At 45.2% G+C, this 18708-nt stretch overlaps 1 protein-coding gene across 1 annotated transcript; it reads left to right on the plus strand.

Moving 5' to 3' along the window:
* Nucleotides 1-3620: 3620 nt before the first annotated feature.
* On the plus strand, nt 3621-16220 carry NIFK (nucleolar protein interacting with the FHA domain of MKI67). The gene is made up of 7 exons (XM_036254436.1): nt 3621-3748; nt 4681-4824; nt 10849-10957; nt 12770-12981; nt 14259-14324; nt 14426-14506; nt 14996-16220. The coding sequence occupies exons 1-7, from the start codon at nt 3644-3646 to the stop codon at nt 15179-15181; spliced, it is 903 nt and encodes a 300-aa protein (XP_036110329.1). The 5' UTR covers nt 3621-3643; the 3' UTR covers nt 15182-16220.
* The last annotated feature ends 2488 nt before the right edge of the window (nt 16221-18708 follow it).

The raw sequence follows: 18708 nt of genomic DNA on the forward strand, positions 1-18708 counted from the left end.
AAGGGCACATAACTGGGTTGCAGGTTTGATCCCCGGCCCCGGTTGAGGTCGTGCAGGAGGCAACCAATCAATGTCTCTCTCACATTGACGCTTCCCTCTCTCTCTCTCCTTCCCTTTCTTGTTTTATCTAAAAAATCAATGGAAAAATACCCTCTGTTGAGGATTAACAAAAAAATTAAAATAAATAAAATAAAATGTCAAAACAGCACAAAATACAGAAAATAAAAAACATGATTAATATAGACTAGGAAGAGGGCATTACAGTGTGGACTGCAGGCCCTACAGGGCCCAAGACACCATAACCCATACTCCATGGCAGAAAAGGTTCATGAGGTGGAGGAGGAGCTTGGTGAGTCAGCCAATCTCCTTCAGAGAGAACCTAGACCTTCCGGCCATCCCCACAGTCCACTCTCCCTATGCCCACCCCCGGGGTTATCCACTAGCTTCACCAAGTCACTACCACACATAAGGCCTGGGTTTGGGGCTGTGCATGAATTTAAACCTGGCACAGGGCAGAATGTGGCAGAGGTGCCAGCCATTCACCAGGACAAACAAAGAGAATTTCTCGTGGTCATGTGACCATCAATGTTCAGTTTGTCAGGGGAAATTTACTGAGGAGGCACTGTGGAGGCTGGTGAAAGAGATGAGTTTCTCCCTCTTCTTTCCCTGGAATTCCTCTTTCAGGTCTGCCCACAGGCCCTGTGCCTGAGCAGGCCGAGCAGGCTGACTCAATAGCTTGGCCCCCTGTCGGGTGGGGCACGTTTGGATGACTACACAGGGACCAGGCAGAGCGGTAGGAAGGAAGGAGAACAGGGAGCAGGAAAGGTTGGCAAGGCTGAGCAGCCCCGCAACCCCTGCCAGTGCCCACTCTGTGTCCCTTCTCCTGCCAGCCCCCAGGCTCAACCCCAGAGTCCTCTCCTCCTAAGACCCAGCTCCTGGACAGCCAGCACACCCTATCTCTCCTGCTGCTTGCCCAGCTCTGCCGCTCACCCTATCCCAGCCACTGGTCCTCACCATGCTTGGTCCTCAGCAGGTGCTCCAGCCTATAGGTGGTGATGGCGGTTCCACAGAATAACATGCCATTGTTTGGGCCCAGTAGAGGCATGGCGTGGGAGGTCAGTGGGGGAAAGGGAAGGAAGAGACATGCAGTGAGTACCTCAGCAGTCCACTCAGGGTGTGTGGAAGTGCCTGGGGACATTTTGGTTATTTTGATGACTGGGGGTTGAGTGCTGAGGAATGGGACACCATGGGACAGTCCAGCTGAGTGAAGACTCATTCCACCCACGGTGTGGGAAGTCTCCCACCTCTACATGCCAATCAAGAAATAAGAGAGGGAGGGAGGGAGGGAAGGAGAGGAGAGAAGGATGGAAAGAATGAAAGAAGGAAGAAAGGAAAAGAAAAGGAAGGACGAACATGTGGCACTGGCCAGGCACCTGGGCAAGAGGAAGGTCAGCTGCTAGTGTGATCATTGATTGTGTCACTGCTGCCACAGGAGAGTGTGCTCTCACCCAAACTCTCTTATAGATGAGAAACCCAGGCCCAGAGAGGAGGGTTCCCCCAGACACATGGCCCAGGGGTTACAGGTTTCAGGATGCTCTGACCAGGGTGCCATACCAGCTCCTGTGACCACCTGTCCAGGTCCCAGAGTGACCCTCAGGCCCTGGGTGGCAGAGGCACAGCAGAATGCGATATTACTCTGCAGTGTCAGAGCAGACATCACTGGGAGTTACCAGAAGTCACTGTTAACTAACAGTGACCAAGGCTCAAAAGGTAAAAACAAAAGCAGGTCCGATCTGGGCTGCAGTGAGAATGTGAGGTTACCAGTGGTTCTCAACCCTCCTAATGCCACAGTGCTTTAACACAGTTCCTCATGTTGTATGTGGGCGTCTCTGCATGTGGGCGGACCCGCCTGGAGACAGACAGAGGAGCAGTGTCTCGGTGTGTCAGTTCCTAAGACCATGGGAAATAAGTGTTTTCCAATGGTCTTAGGCAACCCCTGTGAAAGGGTCGTTCAACCCCCAAAGGGGCCGCGACTCACAGGTTGAGAACCGCTGGGCTAGACTTTGTTTCCGTTAAGAGCTAACTTCCATGGTCTGGTGAAGGACCAAGGAAAGGGTGCCCAGCATCCTTTGTGAACACCCAGGAGCTCCCCCAGCACTGGCCCTAACATGCCAAGACAGGCACAGGCTGCATCAATTGTGGTGATCATACTGGTGTCCTAGAGTGGCCATTACAAGTGACCAACCCTGGAAAGGCCAAAAGCAGAAACTGGGGTGCAGGGTAGAGATGGAACCAAGAAAAACATCAACTGTGACCCCTTCCCACCTTGAGAGTTCCTCACCTAAGACAGGTCTGAGCTGGGGGAGAGAAGACATTTGATACCAGATTTTGACCACCTGGAAAATGTTTCTATTTGCCTATATCTGAAGAGCTCTCCCCAAGATCTTATCTGGGGGAAGCAGAAACAAGCCCATGAAAAGGAGGACTCCTAAGAAAGAATAAAATTGTCCTCTGCTTGCACTCTCTTTACAATCCAACCTGTTCATGAAAACAGCTATAAGAAAACATTTCCTAGAAAGAGCCCACCCAGCTACAGAGTCATAGAAGGGGGCCCTGAGGGGTTAGGGGTGAGCTGAGCTCAGGGAGACTGGGACCAGGGAGGAAAAGGCAGGCTGGGAGGCAAGTGCCTTCCAAAGGAAGCTGGCTGGCCCTCCCGTGCCGCTCTACCCTGCAGATGTACCTCCACTCTTCCCGCACATGCATTTGGGCACCAGCCCAACCGGCCCGCCCTGGTGCCAGAACACCTGCTGCCGCTATCCCCCAGACCTGCTATGCTTGGACTGTTCCTGCGGCCTCCCTCGCCCTGCTCCCCCTGCAGCAATCTCTCCACCCGTACTAGAGGAGTATTTGAAAGGGAGAAACAGCCACAGCCTTGCGTAAAACACTCACCTCTCCTTCCATTTGCAATACACCTCAAGTTTTAACCTTGACACGCAGAGCCCCGGAGCTCCCACCTGCCCGCTGGCTTCTCTCCCCTCACCCACTGAGCTCCAACCACACTGGACGGTTCCTTCTTTCCAGCCGTGAGGACACTGCCTGCGCGCGGGCTTCCAGGTCTACACACGCCGCTCCTTCCCGCCTTCAGGTCTCGGCTCAGATTCCACCTCCTCCAGGAGGCCCTCCTGAGTCACCCAGTGTGCCTCGTCCCCAAGCGGCTCTTACATCTCTCCATGGCACCAATCCCACCCTCAAATGTCGGCGATTCCAGCCCTTCCCCCAGTCTGGAGGTTCCCTAAAGGAAAGTAGCAGGGACACACAGTAAAGGCTCACAAAACGAGTGAAAAAGGAAAAATAATTAAAGAATGAGTAGCAAGACCTCAAGGTCACGAGCATCGTTTTGGAATTAATTTTTTAAACATCCCCGCCTTGTCCCCGAAATTGGCCGGCCGCAAAGTAGGCAAATAGCACGTAAGAGAGGCTAAGAGGCGTCTCACCAGCAGGGGGCGTCCGAGCTCGCCCCGCCCCCGAGCTCCGTGCCCAGCCGCGCGGCGCACCTCCCCGCCTCCACTTCCGCTTTGGAGGAGCTCGGGACTCAGGAACTTCCGGCGTTGCCGCGTGGAGCCTCGGCTGGCACGTTTTCGGCATGGCTGTCTTTGCGGGCCCCGCCAAACCGCTGCTGTCGCTGAACCCGCAGGAGGACGCCAAGTTTAGCAAGGAGGTGGCTCAGGTTCGCCAGCGCGCGACTAAGGTGAGGGCTCCCCGGCCGGCTGCCAGGGGGGCGCGGGCAGGGCCGGGGTCTCCGTGACCGCGCACAGCCCGGGGCCGCTCCCCGTCCCCGCGCGCCTCCCCCGCGCGCCTCTGCTGCCTCCAGGGTCTCCCCGGCGGCCCCCAGCCTCGCGAGCTTGGAGGCCGAGGTTGCCCCGGGACTAGGAGGTTTGTGCCGACCGGAAATGATGGGTTTGGCCGGGTCGGGGTCGTCCTATGGGGCTGAGGGGGTGACGCTGGAGGAGAGAAAGAGCCGCTGTTGGGGATGGCCCACGCGTGCCCCAGTTAACCCCGGACTACAGCTGTCGCGCTCCGCTCTGCCCCCGAGTTCAGGAGGTTTGTTTGCGTGGTTGGTGATTGGGGGGTTCTTAAAAGACTAGTTGCCAAGTTCATTCGCTGAAGAGGGCTCCTAACATCAAGTTATATTGCCTTGCTTTTTGGCATGAAATACACGTTTGGAAAATTTAAATCTTGCAAAGGCATGATGACTGAGATGTTGAAAGGTTTGTCGGCATTGTGAAGGTTAACGGTTGTCTCTAATGTGTTCGAGTGGGTGGGTGCGAATAAACGGTGATATGCATACGAAATTGAAGGATAGATTTATGTGGAGTTCTCCGGCCAGATGATTTAAAATAATGTTTTAGAGATTTACTTGCTTAGCCATTGAGTCTGCGTATAGTAATTGAACACTAACGTTTTGCTGGGTGCTGGGCTGAGAAGACAATCTGCTTGACCATTGTCTTGGTGGGAGATGGACATTAAACAGCGAATCTTTTAGCTACTGCTCTGGTAAGTGGAAATACGGAATAGGTTCTGAGCCTCGTTTTGGACTGAAAGCTAGGGTTTTACAAGTTTTGTTGCAATGTGATTTTTTTTTTTTCAATTAAAGTATTTCTCTGGTTTTTATGTTTTCAGCAACAGAAGCAAAAAAAAGAAAAACTTACTCCTGGAGTTATTTATGTGGGTCACCTGCCTCCAGCACTTTATGAAACCCAGATCCAAGCCTATTTCTCCCAGTTTGGCACTGTTACAAGATTCAGACTGTCCAGAAGTAAAAAAGTAAGATTTTTGTATTGAAGTAGGTTATTTGTTTTATTTTTCAAAAGTACATCATCCTTAACATTTTACAGGGCATGTTCACATTTCATTGCTTATCAGACTTCACTCCAGAAAGGAGGACATGGGTGAGGTTTAGAACTTGAAACAGCCCTGGCCAGTTTGGCCCAGTGGTTAGAGCATTGGCCTGTGGACTGAAGAGTTGCGGGTTCGATTCCTAGTCACAGGCACGTACCTCGGTTGCAGGTTTGATCCCTGGCCCCAGTCAGGATCATGCAGGAAACAACCAATCGATCTATGTCTCTCACATCAGTGTTTCTCTCTGTTTCTCCCTTCTTTCCTCCCATTCTACCTGAAAAATCAATGGGAAATATCCTTGGGTGAGGATTTTGAAAAAAGAAAACTTGAAACCACAAAAAATCAGTATTATTGTAAACTACTGTAAATGTTTGTTTTACTACTAAATAGAGTAGTTGCCCCAGATTCTCAAATTAAATCAACAGTTTTGGTAAATGAATTGTTTGTCCTGTAGCTACTAAGTCAGCTGTACATGAACTTAGTTTGAGGAGCAGGTTCATACCTCTTGTATTAGCCTCTGGTGTACGCATCCCTAGAATAGCAAAGTTATATATAGTGAATCGTTAAGAATAGGGACACTAGAGCCAGACAACCTATGTTCAAGGCCTGGCTTCTACAGGTTACTAGTTATATGACCTTGGGCAAATAATATTAACCTCTTCCTTCTTTAGTTTCCCGATTTGTAAAATATGAGTAAAATAGCACCAACATCCTAGGAATATCTAATCAAAGATTAAACAAGGTAATGAATGTAAGGTTAAGACAATGCCTGATACAGACAATAAACACTATATGTGTATATGTTGTTATGTCATGCCAACCTTCTACTTTTAAAAGGTTTATGTGGTTTCAGTAATAGAGGAATAGCTCATTTTCTTAGCACACACATACACTTTTATTGGTTGTAACCATAGAGACCTTGTTGGAATCTTTGTTTTTCTTGATGCAGTTTTTCTACATTTTCCCACTTGAGTTATAACAGATCATCTAAGTTAAATTTTATATCTAATTTGGCACATGAGGGGATAGAATATGCATTCATCATTGCTAGTTGTCCTAAAATCTCAGGTATTAAGTTTTGTCAAAGCAGCATCTCAGCATTAAAGGGGATTTTAAATGTAAAATGCCCTGGTATTTCTCTCATCCTAACCAAAATAACATATTTTCTCTGTATTACTTCCCTTTTATTCATTTGCCTATTTGTAATGGTTGCTTTTTATGTGGGTAAGTGTTTCAAGTGTCCTAAAGTCTCCTGGAGAATGATTTAGTGACTTTTTAGGTGTCCACCATTTTCCTTTATCACATACCAGCTAGCTCTCATACGTACTTCACATCTTTGTCCTTTTAGAAATAGATTTTAGCCCGGCTGGTGTGGCTCAGCGGTTGAGCGTCGACCCTTGCACCAAGAAGTCACCAGTTCAATTCCCAGTCAAGGCACGTGCCCAGATTATGGGCCCAATCCCCAGTGGGGGCCATGCAGGAGGTGGCCAATTGATGTTCTCTCTCATCGGTGTTTCTCCCTCTCTCTCTCCCCTCCTCTCCCTTCCTCTCTCTCTAAAATCAATAAAGAAAAAAAAAATAAAAAAACAAAAGAAATAGATTTTAGGTAGACTTGAGGTTCCTTTTGTGCCCTTCCCCAGTCATCTGCACCTTCTCCCCATGCCTGGGAAATGGCTGTTCATGAATTCAGTGCTCCTCGTTGCTGTGTGTGATTTGGAAATCTTGACTACATGTATCAGTACAGATTGTGTAGTATTCTGTTGTTCTGCAACTGAATTTATTCGTTCAACAATCTGTCTTGAGCTTTGTCCATGTAACTCAAGTACATTTATTGTCGTTGCTCTGTTCCTTTGCTTGAACATGCTCAAGTTTATTTATCTACCTTCCCATTGAACATTAAGTTTTTACAATATTTCACTCTTATAGGTGAAGCTGCAGGAGCATTCTTTGTGCAGGTGTAGACAACTTTCTCTGGAATAGTATTTTTCAGACTTTGACCCCATAATAAGAAATACGTTTTATAGCAGAAGTCAGCACACGTATACATGTATGTAAACATAACTAAAATGAAAGTCATATGAGAAACTATTTAATCTTTCTGATCAGTTGTTTAAAATAACCTTCCTGACCTGCTAACTTGATTTTGTTGAGTGTCATTATGTGTTTATTTGCTATTGGAATTCCTCTTCTGTGAATGGCCTATTCATATCTTTTACCTTTATTGTCTTTTTCAAAATCATTTTTCTGCCTTTTGTAGGATTTCTATATTGTAATATAATCATTGTTTTCCCAGCTTTGTATTTTGAAAATTTTCAAGTCTAGAGAGAAGTAAAAAAGAACAATAATATAATGAACATCCCTCCTCCCCCCAAGATTCACCCATTAACACCCTGATGTGTCAGCTTTATGTCTAAAGACATACAGTTTTTGTTTCACTGAGCCATTTGAAGAAAGGAGCAGTCGTAACATTTTAACACTAAATACTTTATTGTAACTCTACCAGGAATCAGGGCATTCTTAAGCAAAATCTTTACCTAATTTTTTTTTCGTACTTGTCCTGGGGTCTGGTCAAGATTCATGCATTGCATTTGGTTGGTCCGCCTCTGCAGCCTGTCTAGAGTAGTCTCCTTGCCCTCTTTACCTGGTTTATTTTGTATTTCTTGACATTGGCTGTTTGAAGAGTACAGGCCAATTAGAAAACCTGCTCTTTGAGGAGATGCAAAAATATTGACCATTTCCAGCATGTTGCACAGAAAAGCCACACCTTCCCCAGTTTCCACAATTTTTCTGTTTGATATTTCCAGCATTCCGGGATTCCAAGGTAAAGTTTTTTGGTTTGGTTTTGTTTGGAGATTTGACATGTATTTTCAAATCACTTTTCAGAAGGTTTATATCAGTTTACAGTGTGGCCACCATCTTTTCCCTCCCTATTTGAGAATTGAGATTGTAAAAAGATTCTCAGACATTTAAATTTTTACCAAAATCCTCTGTTGCAGATAACTAAACCGAGACTGAGTGGGGACAAGTCCAAGTTGCTAGTTCGTGGCACAGCTGGTGCTGGAAATGAGCCTCCTGGCTCCCCTCGGTTATGCATAAACCTTTTTTTTTTTTCTTAATCCTTACCCAAGGATAATTTTCCAGTTTATCCTCAGACAGGGAGGAGGGGAGGGAGAGATAGAGAGAAACATCAACATGAGGCAGACATTGATTGGCTGCCTCCTGCACAACCCCGACCAGGGTCAGGACCAAACTGCAGCCAAGGTACATGCCCTTGACTGGAATCGAACCCACGACTCTTTGGTCTGTGGGCTGATGCTCTAATCCCTGAGCCAAACTAGCCAGGATTATACCATAAACCTTTTAAGTGGTGTCTTATTTCCAGAATTACATCACCAATTTTTATTTATATCCAAAAATATTTTGCTTAATGCAAGATTGTAAAATATTTCTAGTTATTGTCACTAATAATTGGAACTCTTGGGGAGGAAAAATTCTTTTTTCCTACTATACTAGTTTTCTGGCTGAGACCCTGTAAATTGGGTCAACAAAAGAGATTAACAAGCTTACAAATGGGAACACTCAGAGATGCATAACCCAGAGGGTTGGTTAGAACTTGGCCTATATAGCATCTTAGCAAAGGATGAATGTTTAGAGAAGTGATGAGACAAAGGAAAGGGCTATGAGTTTCTAGGGCTGCAGATTGTGGGGAGGCAAATAGAGGGAAACTACTGATACTAAAGTTTATCATGTAGATTTCTCTAACTTTCTGGAAGAGAGAAGAGGGAAGACAGCTGTGAATGTATGTATGTCTTCTAGGCAGATAACAGGAACGCGGAGAGGTTTTCTTGTAACTACTTCACAGTTGCCTTCAACTCAAAGTAATCCTATGTCAGAGTAGCATATTTGCGTCCTGGCTTGCTGGCTCAGTTCAATTTCATCCTGTGCAGGAGGTCACTGGTTAGATTCTGGGCGGGGCACATGCCCAGGTTGCTGGCTCGATCCCCTGTAGGGGACATGCAGGAGGCAGCTAGCTGATCAGTGGTTTATCTCATGGATGTTTTTCCCTCTCTCTCGCTACCTCCCTCCTCCCCCTCTCCCTCTATCAAATCAAAAAAAAATTTTTTTATCCTCACCCGAGGACATTTTTTCATTTTTTGTTCAGATAGAATGGGAGGGAGAGAGAGAGAAAACATCGATGTGAAAGGGACACCGAACCCGGGTCTCTCTGGACTGCAGGCTAACGCTCTAACCACTGAGCCAAAGCGGCCAGGGCTGTCAAATCAAAATTTATTTTTTTTATCTTCAGCCGAGGACATTTTTCCATTTTTTGTTCAGATAGAGTGGGAGGGAGGGAGGGAGAGAGAGAAACATCGATGTGAAAGGGACACCCGCACGACCCAAGCAGGGCCGGGGACAAACTGCAACCGAGGTACGTGCCCTTAGCGGGAACAGAACCCGGTCTCTCTGGACCGCAGGCCGACGCTCTAACCGCTGAGCCAAACCAGCCAGGGCTGTCAAATCAATTTTTTAAAAAAACATTTTAATAAAAGCATATTTGGGGATGGCATATTCTGCCATCCTATAGTAACATTTAGTACTGGACAGACTAAATGGAGCACATGATTTATTTTGTGTCTTCATAGCAACTCTGAGAGTGGTTATTTTGTCTCATTTTATAGAATCAAAACTGAGGCTTAAACATTATTTACCCAAGTAAGTGTCAGAGCCACGATCCAAACCTGGGCCTCTGGACTCCAAAACAATATTCTTGTTACTAAGATGGTGAGAAAATCTACTTTATGTGGTGGTGTGGAAGTGGGATGCACAGGGTGGCATTTCAGAGAAGTGTCAGTACTATTCATTTGCCCCGACTCGATGACCAGTCACTAGTAAACATGAAAATGAATGCACTATTTTATTGTCTGGAGACTTTGAGGCTCTAGTAATGGGAGTTATATTACCTGCATTCCTTGTGAAGCATCATAGTATCTCCTGGACTTTTTTTTTAATTGAGTTTTAAAGTGAGAGAGGTACATCAGTCCACTGCCTCCTGCATGCCCTGCACCAGGGATCAAGCGCACAACCCAGGCATGTGCCCTTGACTGGGAATCGAACTGAGACTTCTCAGTCCATGGGACGATGCTCAATCCACTGAGCCACACCGGGCGGGCTGGGCATTTTTTTAAATAGTTTCTTTTTATTGATTTTAGAGAGAGAGGAAAGGAGAAGGAGAGATAGAAACATCTATGAGAGAGAAGATCGATTGGCTGCCTCCTGTGTGCCCCCCACTAGAGATCGGGTCCACAACCTGGGCATGTGCCCTGACCAGGAACCGAACTGGTGAGCTACACCAGCCGGGCACTTGGGCACTATTAACACATAACAATATGACTACCAGAAAGACCGATGATGAGTAAAGCACTATCAGGCCTACTAGATTTTCTTTATAAGATGTGGTGTTGCTGGCCGGTTTGGCTCAGCGGTTGGAGCGTCGGCCTGCGGTACAGAGAGACCCAGGTTCGGTTCCCGCTAAGGGCATGTACCTCGGTTGCAGTTTGTCCCCGGCCCTGGTTGGTCGTGAGGGTGGCAGCCACTCGATGTGTCCCTTTCACGTCGATGTTTCTCTCTCTCTCTCTTCCTCTCTCTCCCTCCCGCTCTATCTGAACAACAACAACAACAACAAAAATTCCAACTGTAGTAATCGATTTATCGTGTATAATCAAACCCCAGGAACACCTCACGGGCAGTGGCATGTTCAGCCTTTTCGGGATCTTCTCTTTTCCTAAAACAGTTTCCACATTGTATGAGTTGAATTTGCTATTAAAGGTGCCATAATGTTATTTGCTAATGAAGCTGGTGTACATTATTTAAATTAATGGCATTTTAGGAGTTGAATGATGCATTGGAGTTTGATTGTTCTAGTTTTTGTGGTGGATTTTTTAATTGCAGACTGGAAACAGCAAAGGCTATGCCTTCGTGGAGTTTGAATCTGAAGATGTTGCCAAGATAGTTGCTGAAACAATGAACAACTACCTTTTTGGTGAAAGACTCCTGAAGTGTAAGTGCTCTTGCCTCACTCGGGTGGCCTGTTGCTGCAGCTGGTGGGTGCTGCGGTGTGGAGGACAGTGCTCGGCTGCGTGGACACGCGCTTCGTCTCCGGGTGATTCTCTGAAGATGGAGCAAGAATTAAGTGCAATTTTCAGACAGGTTCTAATTAGTATTTTTATTTATTTATTTATTTTTATCCTCACCTGTGGACATTTTTCCATTTTTGTTCAGATAGAGTGGGGGGAGAGAGAGAAACATCGACGTGAAAGGGACACCTTGAGTGGCTGCCTCCTGCACGACCCTAACGAGGGCCAGGGACGAATCACAACTGAGGTACTTGCCCTTGACTGGAATCAAACCCGCAACTCATTGGTCCGCAGCCTGACGCTCCAACCACTGAGCCAAACCGGCCAAGGCCTAATTCGTATTTTAAAATCTTCCAGATTGAGAACAGTTTCTATGCTGAGATGGAATTGGGGGGAGTAGCTCAACGGGTACATAGGAAGGGCAGCTAACCCACCTTAGTGGATGTGGAAGGCTTCTCTGATGAGAATCTGAAGTTTCAGGGGGAGTGAGCCAGGTTCGGGGGAGGAGTAAGATTGAGATCCTGGCTGAGGGGACAGCAAGTGCAAACCTAGAGGTGACCCACAGTGTGTGCCTATGGGACTGTGAGGGAACGGCAGTAAATGAGGAAGACACAATGGAAGAGATGAGGGACAGGTCACTGAAGTCCTTGCAAATGGGAGTTTAGAATCTGTATCCTGAGGACAGTGGGGCACCACTAAGGGGCTCTGGCAGGATAATAGTGAAGGTGAGGAATCCCATTGCAGTCGGTCTGGATGGCGTGAGCTGCAGGCGCCTCCGTAAGACCCACAGGCAGAGGGGAGTGATGCCGCCAGACGAGAAGGGTGTCCTACAGAAACAAGCCGCCAGCTTCACATCCTGCTCAGCCTGTCTGGATCCCAGGGCCCTTCAGAGCACAGCTGAGTTTCTGGGTGCTCATGGTGGAGTGACCATCCAGGTACCCAAGTCACTCCCATCTGATCAAGCAGCTGATGAGGCTGCCCATTTAGCATCTCTCTGTCTCATTTCCTGTTGCTGTGACAGAGAGTCCCGGTAGCCTTATTGAAGGCATAGGTTCATTCACGCATTAAAAACATGGCTGCACCCTGGCCAGTTTGGCTCAGCGGTTGGGGCGTCGACCTGCGGTCTGGAGAGACCCGGTTTCGGTTCCTGCTAAGGGCACGTACCTTGGTTGCAGTTTGTCCCCGGGTCGTGCGAGTGGCAGCGACTCGATGTGTCCCTTTCACGTCGATGTTTCTCTCTCTCTCTCTCTCTGTTCCTCTCTCTCCCTCCCACTCTATCTGAACGAAAAATGAAAAAATGTCCTCAGGTCAGGATTTAAAAAAAAACACGTGGCTGTGCCCTGGCCGATTTGGCTCAGCGGTTAGAGCGTTGGCCTGCAGTCCAGAGAGACCCGGGTTTGGTTCCCAGTAAGGGCATGTACCTCGGTTGCAGTTTGTCCCTGGCCCCAGTTGGGCTTGTGCAGGAGGCAGCCACTCGATGTGTCTCTTTCATGTCGATGTTTCTTTCTCTCTCTCTCTTTCTCTTTCCCTCTCTCTCTCTCTCTCTCTCTCTCTCTCTCTCCCCCTCCTTCCCACTCTATCTGAACAAAGAAAATGGAAAAATGTCCTCAGGTGAGGATTTAAAAAAAAATGGCTGAGTAGGTGAGCTGAAAGGTGTTATGACTACACGTGTAGGATCAATGCTGTCTGTACCTCCCTGCCGCTTGATTGACCACCTTTTTCTTTTTTGTATATAGGTCATCTTATGCCACCTGAGAAGGTGCATGAGGAGCTCTTTAGAGAGTGGCATCTTCCGTTTAAGAAGCCATCGTATCCAGCAGTGAAGCGGTATAATCAGAACCGGACCCTTACCCAAAAGCTGCGCATGGAGGAGCGATTTAAAAAGAAAGAGAAATTACTCAGGAAGAGACTAGCTAAGAAAGGAATTGATTATGATTTTCCTTCCCTGGTAAATATTCCTTCACGAAATATATTTTGTGTTTTTTCTTGAGGGTGGGCTTCATACCTCAACAGCTGTAACATGATTATGGTTTTATATATAAAGTATCTAGCCCAGTGCTTACCACATACTAGGGTTTGACTAAATTTTTGAAACATTGCATTTTAAGTTCTTCCTAAAAGTGTCAGAACAGATCCATTTATCTCCATTGTATTAAAGAGGAAATTTTATAAAGGAATTATCTGACTTACAGATTTTCGTGATCTTATTTTATTTTTATTTTTATATATCTTTTTATCCTCACCCGAGAATATTTTTGCATTTATCTTTAGATAGAGCGGGAGGGAGAGAGGGAGAAACATGATGTGAGAGAGATAACATCAAGTGGTTGCTGCCCACACCACCCCTACCGGGGCCAGGGACAAACTGCAACCAAGGTATGTGCCCTTAGCGGGAACCGAACCCAGGACTCTCCAGTCCACGGGCCGACGTTCTAACCGCTGAGCCAAATGGGAAGTATTTTTAAAGTGCATATCAGGTTTCAGCAGTGTCATCTCTGAATTAAATGGATGGGTTGGAATACAGCAAGCCTGCCTACATGAAACAACCCAGGTTGTACAGTTCTCATATGCTTGCTCGTTGGTTCTGTCCTCTCACTTTCACGGTGAGGAGAGCTGCATGTCTTACTGCAGAACAAGGATGCAGGTCGTTAGGGTGTGCCTAGGCTAGGTGAACATCTTATTTCTCTTCTTCACCAAACATTGAGGTTGCTTCGGATCTCCGACCCTTTCAGCTTATTTCCAAATAGCTAATTTGTTGGTAAGAAAATGGGATCTATTCCCAAGTTTATTAGGTCTTTTAATCTTCAGAAACTAAAAGGCTGAGTTTACCTCCTTTGGCCCAGTTCTGGTTGTTGATTCTTTGCCTAAATCCCAGACATAATCTTTAACAGTATGTGTTAGAAAAGCATTGTGTGCCAGTCCGTGGGCCCTGGTCCTCTTATGTGCCATTTGAGAGCTGGCACACGGCAGCGGGGCTTTAGGCCAGATCCCCGTCTCCGCCTCACCTCAACCTCTGCAGCGTCTTCCCATCCCTCAGTTCGGTCCCTTTTCTAGTGTTTGCCCTGTACTTGAGTCACTCACTATATTTGTGGATTTTGCTTTTTAAACTGAAATGCTCTGTCATTTAGGAAGGATCTACTGAAAAATATGTATAAGGATCTAATGGTAAGTTAAAATGTAAATATGTGATACTACCAGTTAATAACTTCTTTATGTTTACTTAAGATTTTACATAAAAAGGAAAAAAGCAGTGCTTCAAACACTGATCTTCAGAAATCCGCAAATAGCCAGGTAAATTTGTCTTTATGTTGTATGCCAGGTATTAGGGAAAGGTAAATGGGGAAATGCATTCAAACCACTATAACTGATAAATTGTGTTTAATTTATTGAAGGCTTTACCTAAGAAGAAGAAGAAGAAGAAGAAGAAGGTTTCAGTCACTCCTAACACTCCTGAGAAGACTGTGGATAGCCAGGTAAAATTGTCTTCGCTGTTTTGGGAGTCGGGTATGATAATCAAAAGTGGAAAAGCAGTTCCTGCTACTGTCACTTTGTTAAAAATTTCCAATTTAATCTTGTGACTTTAGCAGATACCGTGAGTTTATTAGCAAAAGTTATCATTGTGAGTTTATTATTGCAGTTTTTACCTCTTAAGCAGAGTGACTGAGTCAAAGGAAAAAGGAGGCTATGATTCTTATAAATGTAAGATGAGAGTTTTCTGCCTCATACCCTGTAATAGCGCATATTACATCACAGTTGATTGTGAATTTTTGTACTAAGTTTTATATGCACCTAACTCTTGATTCTGTGCAATTATCACTGGAAGATGGAAACAGGTCTGAAATAACACGGCAAAGCTTGTAAAAACAGGGGAGGTAGTAGGGGGCAGGAGGGCGGCGGTGGAGAAGTCATTCCTCGTGTCTTCCCACATTTATGGATTATAATTTTTTACTTGTTGAACCCAGGACCCCACACCAGTTTGTACACCAACATTTTTGGATAAACGAAAATCTGAAGTGGCCGAAATGAATGATGATGAAGATAATGAAATCGTTTTCAAACAGCCCTTATCTGGCACAAAAGAAAAAACACAAGAGACTGAAACACCTAAACAGTCAAGGAAAAAAAGACAACGGAAAAGCAATCAGTGATTCTGAATATATTATGTATAATATTTCTTCTGGAAAATGTGATTCTCTTATGAGGGCTGATACTTTGGTATTTAACTAGATACAGTGGAATGCAACTGTTGAAAAGGTAAATGGAAGAAAATGTTGCTTCAGATCAGTAAGGAAAGGAACAGGTAACTGGCTTGCCTGCCCGGGTGGGCACGGGCGGGCACGGGCGGGCACCCGTCTGGCAGCAGCCAGGTTCGCGCTGCCTCTGTCCCCGTTTCTCCAGTTTCCTTTGCATTCGTATCTGTCTTCAGTGACTCTGGATAGAAGGGTCACCATTAACTGCAGGTTTAAATATTAAACTGCTGTGTTTGTTAAATAAAGAAAATAAACCTTACTTGAGTGTCTACAAGGTTCTAATGTTAAATTAGGTTTTGGTAAGCTAGTATGGATTACTAACTGCCGTTTTGGATCAGTATCATCAGTGTGGAATTGTATGTCATGGTTCAATCAGTGACCAACAAATAAACTTTTTAAATAATGTATTTGTATACAAGTGGGACATGGGTGTCTTGAAGTAAAATAATAGGTTTTCATGTTCAGCATTTTTAAGTTTCTGATGCCCTTGAAATGTGCTTTTGTATTAGCTAATCCAGATTCATTGAAAACTGCCATCAAACATTTTTATCCAGTATTTATTAAATCTTTAACAGGTAGTGGGTTAAGGTGGCTACATTGTGCTACAAGGGTTTGTTGTGATAGAGACCTTATGTGGTTCTCATTGCTTCGCACTGCAGGCAACACGCTGTGTGTGCCATGTGTATTGTTGTACGTGACTTACCTGTTTTTATTACCAGTGACTACCTGTCATGTCCAAAGAAGAGAAGAGCTTATGCTCACAGTGGACTGGATTTTATCGATTCCAGTGGCAACACGTGTCTATTTTGCACTGACACCTCAGCTGTGCTGAAAGAAGACTATGTTGACAGGACCAGACTAAGCACTCATCACAATATTCCCAACTCACAAACCAACAGTCAGAATAATTTAGTATTTTTATTTCATTGATTTTTTTAGGGGGGGGGGGGTAGGAGAAAGAAAGAAACATTGATGTGAGAGAACATTGATTGACTGCCTCCTGCATGCCCCTACTAGGGATCAAGCCTGCAAACCAGTCATGTGCTCTGCCTGGGAATTGAACCTGTGACCTCTTTTTTTTTATTATTTTAATTTTTAGAGAAAGAGGAAGGGAGAGAGAGAGAAACATCGACGTGAAAGGGACACATCGAGTGGCTGCCACCCACACAACCCAACCAGGGCCGGGGACAAACTGCAACCGAGCTACGTGCCCTTAGTGGGAACCGAACCTGGGTCTCTCCAGACCGCAGGCCGATGCTCTAACCGCTGAGCCAAACTGGCCAGGGCAACCTGTGACCTCTTAATGCATGGGTCAACACTCAACCACTGAGCCACAGCAGCCAGTAGAATTAATTATAAAGGAGTATCACAGCACAATTTTTGCCCCCCCAACTTACAGCAAGGCTGTAATTTTTCTAAGTGGCTTGTTAGCCAAGCAAGGAAAGCCCTTTACAATGACAAGATAATTAAATTGTTTGATTGTAGCAGCTGAATAAATGTGTCCAATAAAATGAATATTTTTTAATCCTCACTTGAGGGTATTTTTTCCATTGATTTCAGATAGAGTGGGAGGGAAGGAGAGAGATACACATCAGTTGGTTGCCTCCTTCACAGCCCCAAACAGGGCTAGGGATCAAACCGTAGCCGAGGTACATGCCCTTGACCAGAATCAAATCCAAGACTGTTTGGTCTACAGGCTGACATTCTAACCACTGAGGAAAACTGGCCAAGACTAAATTGAACTTTTTTTAAAAAATATTTTTTAATTTATTTTTGTTACAGATGTTTCTCCTTTTCCCTCCACTGATTCCCCCCTCCCTCCCTGCCCTGCCCCCAGCTTTGTTGTCCATGTCCATTGTTCGTGCATACATGCATATAAGTTCTGTGGTTTATCTCTCCCCCACCACCCCCTCTTCTGGGGATTGTCAGTCTGTACCTCACTTCCACGTCTCTGGGACTACCCCATTCCTCAGACTGTTATGTTCATTATATTCCATAAATAAGTGAGATCATATGATACTTGTCTTCTTTGGCTTGTTTCACTTGGGATAATACTTTCCAGGTCCCTCCATGTAGTCTCAAAGGATAAGAGATCTTTCTTACAGCTGCATAGTACTCCAAACTGACTACATGTTGCTTTCTTAACTCTTCAAGCAACTTTCTTGCTTAAGGTGAAGTCTTAAAATGTTCAATTTATTGTAAATAAGAAAGTTGCTTGAAGAGTTAAGAAAGCAACATGCTGTCAGTTTAAAAACAAAGCAAATGAAAATGGGTGATGGGAGGAGACTTGACAGGGTGGTGAACAAACAAGAAAAAGGCAAATGATTTTGAATGCTTTTCCCTTGGCTCTTGAGTTGAAAGACCTTACCAATGCCGTTCAGCCGACTATTCAAAAAGTCAATGTTGAGTTTGAAGTGCGAGAGTGACCAGTTCATGATTAGCTCAGAACCTTTCTGGTTTTAACTCAGGAAGTCCCATTGTGGAACCTCTTCAGTCCCAGGTTAATGCAGACAAGTCACCCTAGAAATGACTGGAGAATTAGCTTTTATGCGTTGTCTGTCTGTGTGAAACAAACTATAAGCAAAAACGTTTTCAAAGTGGAGAAAAGGTTCATTCACTACAACTGAAGCGGAATATTCCAAGACATGACACAGCTGATGGTGGTTAAAAAAGGGAGGGGGGGCAGAAATTGCAAGACTTCCACCTATCCTTCAGCTGAAGGGGCAGTGTGATAAATGACATGCTAAGCCCTGGCCGGTTTGGCTCAGCGGTTAGAGCATCGGCCTGTGGTCCGGAGAGACCCGGGTTCGGTTCCTGCTAAGGGCATGTACCTCGGTTGCATTTTGTCCCCGGCCCTGGTTGGTCGTGTGGGTGGCAGCCACTCAATGTGTCCCTTTCACGTCGATGTTTCTCTCTCTCTCTCCTTCTCCCTCCCACTCTGTCTGAACAAAAAATGGAAAAACGTCCTCGGGTGAGGATAAAAAAAGAAAAAGAAAAAATGACATGCTAAAAGGTAAATATCAAGACAAAAAGCTAACAGAATTCTACAAATGCCTTAGAAATGAGGAATATAATCAAAATCATGTTTGGGGATTGGTATCAGTACTTGGCAGTACCTATCTCAGCGAAAAGACATTTCAAAGGATGAAATACAAAATGTTATTGCAGATCTGTATTAACAAATGAACATTTGCAAGTAACTGATGATAGGAAACACTAACTTAACACCTTCTACAAAAATTAACTCAAACTATATCATAGACCTAAATGTAAAACAAAACTAAAAAACCTGAAGGAAACAGGAGAAAACAATCTCCATGACCTGGTGTTAGGCTAGACTTAACACCAAAAGTATAATCCACAAAAGAAAGAACTGATACATTGAACTTAAATTTTTAAACTTACTCTTTAAGACACTGTTGAAG

Source organism: Molossus molossus, unplaced genomic scaffold (assembly GCF_014108415.1).
Source record: "Molossus molossus isolate mMolMol1 unplaced genomic scaffold, mMolMol1.p scaffold_m16_p_11, whole genome shotgun sequence".
Taxonomy (NCBI): Eukaryota; Metazoa; Chordata; class Mammalia; order Chiroptera; family Molossidae; genus Molossus; species Molossus molossus.